This window comes from Salvelinus namaycush, chromosome 7 (assembly GCF_016432855.1).
Source record: "Salvelinus namaycush isolate Seneca chromosome 7, SaNama_1.0, whole genome shotgun sequence".
In the NCBI taxonomy this organism is placed as follows: Eukaryota; Metazoa; Chordata; class Actinopteri; order Salmoniformes; family Salmonidae; genus Salvelinus; species Salvelinus namaycush.
This window is the reverse complement of record NC_052313.1, coordinates 10999178-11004144: the sequence shown is the minus strand read 5'-3', so window position 1 is coordinate 11004144 and position 4967 is coordinate 10999178. Positions and strand designations below refer to the sequence as shown.

Below are 4967 nucleotides of genomic sequence, written 5' to 3'. Positions count from 1 at the left end.
GTATTCTGACGTGTGTTGTAGATGGTGTGTGTGAGTCTGTATTCTGACGTGTGTTGTAGATGGTGTGTGTGACGTGTGTTGTAGATGTGTGTTGTAGATGGTGTGTGTGAGTCTGTATTCTGATGTGTGTTGTAGATGGTGTGTGTGACGTGTATTCTGACGTGTGTTGTAGATGGTGTGTGAGTCTGTATTCTGACGTGTGTTGTAGATGGTGTGTGTGACGTGTATTCTGACGTGTGTTGTAGATGGTGTGTGTGAGTCTGTATTCTGACGTGTGTTGTAGATGGTGTGTGTGACGTGTGTTGTAGATGTGTGTTGTAGATGGTGTGTGTGAGTCTGTATTCTGATGTGTGTTGTAGATGGTGTGTGTGACGTGTATTCTGACGTGTGTTGTAGATGGTGTGTGAGTCTGTATTCTGACGTGTGTTGTAGATGGTGTGTGTGACGTGTATTCTGACGTGTGTTGTAGATGGTGTGTGTGACGTGTATTCTGATGTGTGTTGTAGATGGTGTGTGTGACGTGTATTCTGATGTGTGTTGTAGATGGTGTGTGTGACGTGTATGTGTTGTAGTTGCAGGATCAGATGAAGGATGTGCGTGTGTCAGAGATCATGGATATTTATGAACAGAAGATCTCCTCTCTGGCGGTGAGGATCCCCCCCAGACCTTCCAACTCCATACCTGTCAACTGATGGTCACGGTGGTACTGTCAACTCTGATGGTCACTGTGGTGCTGTCAACTCTGATGGTCACGGTGATGCTGTCAACTCTGATGGTCACAGTGGTACTGTCAACTCTGATGGTGACGGTGGTACTGTCAACTCTGATGGTGACGGTGGTACTGTCAACTCTGATGGTCACGGTGGTGCTGTCAACTCTGATGGTCACAGTGGTACTGTCAACTCTGATGGTGACGGTGGTACTGTCAACTCTGATGGTCACGGTGGTGCTGTCAACTCTGATGGTCACGGTGGTGCTGTCAACTCTGATGGTGACGGTGGTGCTGTCAACTCTGATGGTCACGGTGGTGCTGTCAACTCTGATGGTGACGGTGGTACTGTCAACTCTGATGGTCACGGTGGTGCTGTCAACTCTAATGGTGACGGTGGTACTGTCAACTCTGATGGTCACGGTGGTGCTGTCAACTCTGATGGTCACGGTGATGCTGTCAACTCTGATGGTCACGGTGGTGCTGTCAACTCTGATGGTCACGGTGGTGCTGTCAACTCTGATGGTCACGGTGGTGCTGTCAACTCTGATGGTGACGGTGGTACTGTCAACTCTGATGGTCACGGTGGTGCTGTCAACTCTGATGGTCACGGTGATGCTGTCAACTCTGATGGTCACGGTGGTGCTGTCAACTCTGATGGTCACAGTGGTACTGTCAACTCTGATGGTCACGGTGGTACTGTCAACTCTGATGGTCACGGTGGTACTGTCAACTCTGATGGTCACGGTGGTGCTGTCAACTCTGATGGTCACAGTGGTACTGTCAACTCTGATGGTCACAGTGGTACTGTCAACTCTGATGGTCACAGTGGTACTGTCAACTCTGATGGTCACGGTGGTACTGTCAACTCTGATGGTCACGGTGGTGCTGTCAACTCTGATGGTCACGGTGATGCTGTCAACTCTGATGGTCACGGTGGTGCTGTCAACTCTGTTGGTCACGGTGGTGCTGTCAACTCTGATGGTCACGGTGGTGCTGTCAACTCTGATGGTCACGGTGGTGCTGTCAACTCTGATGGTCACGGTGGTGCTGTCAACTCTGATGGTCACGGTGGTGCTGTCAACTCTGATGGTCACGGTGGTGCTGTCAACTCTGATGGTCACGGTGGTGCTGTCAACTCTGATGGTCACGGTGGTGCTGTCAACTCTGATGGTCACGGTGGTGCTGTCAACTCTGATGGTCACGGTGATGCTGTCAACTCTGATGGTCACGGTGGTGCTGTCAACTCTGTTGGTCACGGTGGTGCTGTCAACTCTGATGGTCACGGTGGTGCTGTCAACTCTGATGGTGACGGTGGTGCTGTCAACTCTGATGGTCACGGTGGTGCTGTCAACTGATGGTCACGGTGATGCTGTCAACTCTGATGGTCACGGTGGTGCTGTCAACTCTGATGGTCACGGTGGTGCTGTCAACTCTGATGGTCACGGTGGTGCTGTCAACTCTGATGGTCACGGTGGTGCTGTCAACTCTGATGGTCACGGTGGTGCTGTCAACTCTGATGGTCACGGTGGTGCTGTCAACTCTGATGGTCACGGTGGTGCTGTCAACTGTCAACTCTCTTTTCCACCATTTCTTTGCATTTGATAAAACCACCATGAGACATTTAATTGAGTTAGTATTGTAACTGCTTCTCTCTCCCTCTCTCTCCAGTCTAAGGAGGGGAGGTTACAGGATCTGTTAGAGGCCAAAGCTCTGGCTCTCTCTCAGGCCGACCGCCTCATCACTCAGTACCGCTGTCAACGAGCTCAGGCAGAGGCCGAGGTAACACACACACACACACACGCACACGCACACACACACGCGCACACAGAGAGGCCTTGGCTTCTAACACAGATGGCCTTTGTCTCGGTCTCTCTGTAGGCACGTAAGCTAGCATCTATGCTGAAGGAGGCAGAACAGAGGAGAGAGGAGCTGCAGGTTCGTAACAGAAGAGTTGGCACATGCTAAGAGGTTTAGCATTACTGTTCTGCTAAAGACTAGCTAGCAGATGATAACAGGTGTGTGTCTGTTAGGTGGAGTTGGGCAGCCAGGTGCTGGAGGCAGAGAGGGCGAAGGGAGACATCGAGGAGTTGTTGCAACACAATGCTAGACTGCAGGCTGACTCTCAGGAACACCAGTCTCTCAAAGGATCCTATAACCAGCTGCTTAACAGGTTACACTCTCACACACTGCTCTCTATGGTCTTCTCTACAAAGAGGTTTGATATGCAGGTATTTGATGATGCGATTCCTGTTCCTGTGTAGGTTTAATGAGAGTGAGCGTCTGTTGAAGGAGCTGCAGGCGGCTCATATCTCCCTCATTAAACAGATGGACACAGTGAGGAAGACCCAGGACACACTACGACTACAGCACGACAAGTAAGACACACACAGTAGCAATAAAAACATTCCCTCACCAACTATTTACAATTATTTTTTCTTTCTCTCTTTCAGGGCATTGTGTGAGCTGAAAGAGAGGGAGGAGCAAATGAAATCCTTTCAATCAGAGCTTCAGCAGAGAAACCGTGACATCACAGGTCAGTTTGAGCTAAACCAGAAAGAGCTGTCTCAATAACCCAGTTACCACTCTCTTACTCTCTCTCCTTCCCTCTCTTACTCCCTCTCCTTCACTCTCTTACTCTCTCTCCTTCCCTCTCTTACTCCCAACCCCTTCTCTCTCCTACTCTCCCTCTCTTTTACTGTCTCTCTCTTTCCCTTTCTCTCACTAACTCTGACCCTCTTCTCTCAGGTCTGCGTGGTGAGTTGCGGGATCAGGAGGAGAGGGGGAGAGCGAAAGAGAAAGAGAGGGAGGAACTAGAGGAAACGGTGGATATTCTGAGGAAGGAACTCAACAAGACTGAGCTGGCCAGAAAAGACGCCAGCATCAGGGTAAGAACACACTGGTAAAGTATTGGAGGAGGGAGGGTGTCGCCAGCTAGCTTGTACACAGTCCTGGACAAGCTAATAACCAACTCTATACACCCACAGGGGGAGATCTAAATCATTCTAATACAAAGTAGTTTCTGGTAAGGAAGTTGGCTAAGTTTGTGTCCCCTCTCCTGTCCCCTCTCCTCTCGTGTCCTCTCCTCTCCAGGCGTCCTCTCTGGAGCTGCAGAAAGCCCAGGTGGAGGCCAAACTGCAGAAGAAAGAGGACGAGCTGAACAAACACTCTTCTATGATCGCCATGATACACAGCCTCAGCTCTGGCAAACAGAAGAGTGACGTCAACCTGTCCCTCTGAGACACAAACACACACTGCCAATTTGTCTCTGTGACATCTGCACACACACACACACACACAGGATCAGAAGGAATGGATATTTTTTAACTAAATTAGTAACTAATTTGTCATTTTAATGTACCGCTATCTGCATTTTTAAACCTATTGTCCATATATCCTGCATTTACCATTATTCTACCATCTGTTTTTCTGTCTGTTGTATTGACGTGTAAATAAATATTGACTGGTCTGATGATCAGTGTGTTTGGGATTTTATCTGTAGTGACATAGTGGGAACAGCAGGAGCCCAGTTTGAACCAGCAACCCAGTGTGTTATGGGACGAATGACCTCTTATCGAAGTCCAGACATCTTAGCAGAGGCTGTAGTAGACTGGACTCACAGGGGGGGGGGGGGGGGGTACAGGACAGTGACGGGGAGTTTTAGACAAATCCAACTTCCCCACCCAAAACCTACAGCACTGTGTACAGAGACACAGTAGACATTTTTCTCTTTAAATTATAATCTGTCCCTCGGCCACACACGCACACTCAGGCGAACGCACACACTATAATGTCCTCAATGTCATTCAGACTGTAATGCACCAGACAGCTTTCAAAGACTGGTGCAGTGTTGCCTTGGAGACCAGGTATTATTGACTAGGCCTACTCACTGATCCAAATGTTAAGAGGTGGAAAACAGGTTGGGGTTGAGCAGGCAACATGAGGTAGAAGCAAAATAAGACTAGGAAAGTGAATGTACTTCATGTTCACAGTATAATGTGGAATGATCCAGTGCTATTATGGCAGCACTTTTCTCCTCAATTACAAAACATAAGGACAACAAACATTCACAGATAACTAAATTGAACAAAACAGAAAATAATTACAGTACCTATACAGTAGTAACATGTTATTTAACTGTTAACTACAGACGAGGGGAAGTTTTTGCTCTTGCTTAGCTCTTGCTTAGCATAGGACAAATATCTTTGGTGCGATGTCCACTGTGAATAAGGCACTGCTACAGTAACGCTGCTATGGC

General features: G+C 48.4%; 1 protein-coding gene across 1 annotated transcript in view; it reads left to right on the top strand.

The window, feature by feature from the left end:
• The window catches only part of cip2a (cellular inhibitor of PP2A), a 12913-nt gene extending 8731 nt beyond the window's left edge, over positions 1–4182 (top strand). Inside the window, exons 15-22 of the mRNA XM_038996900.1 lie at positions 573–647; positions 2381–2491; positions 2591–2647; positions 2743–2882; positions 2974–3087; positions 3163–3245; positions 3458–3597; positions 3803–4182. Coding sequence (XP_038852828.1) covers positions 573–647; positions 2381–2491; positions 2591–2647; positions 2743–2882; positions 2974–3087; positions 3163–3245; positions 3458–3597; positions 3803–3949 — 867 coding nt within the window. The 3' untranslated portion in view covers positions 3950–4182. The remainder of the gene's footprint in view (positions 1–572; positions 648–2380; positions 2492–2590; positions 2648–2742; positions 2883–2973; positions 3088–3162; positions 3246–3457; positions 3598–3802) is intronic.
• Positions 4183–4967: the final 785 nt, after the last annotated feature.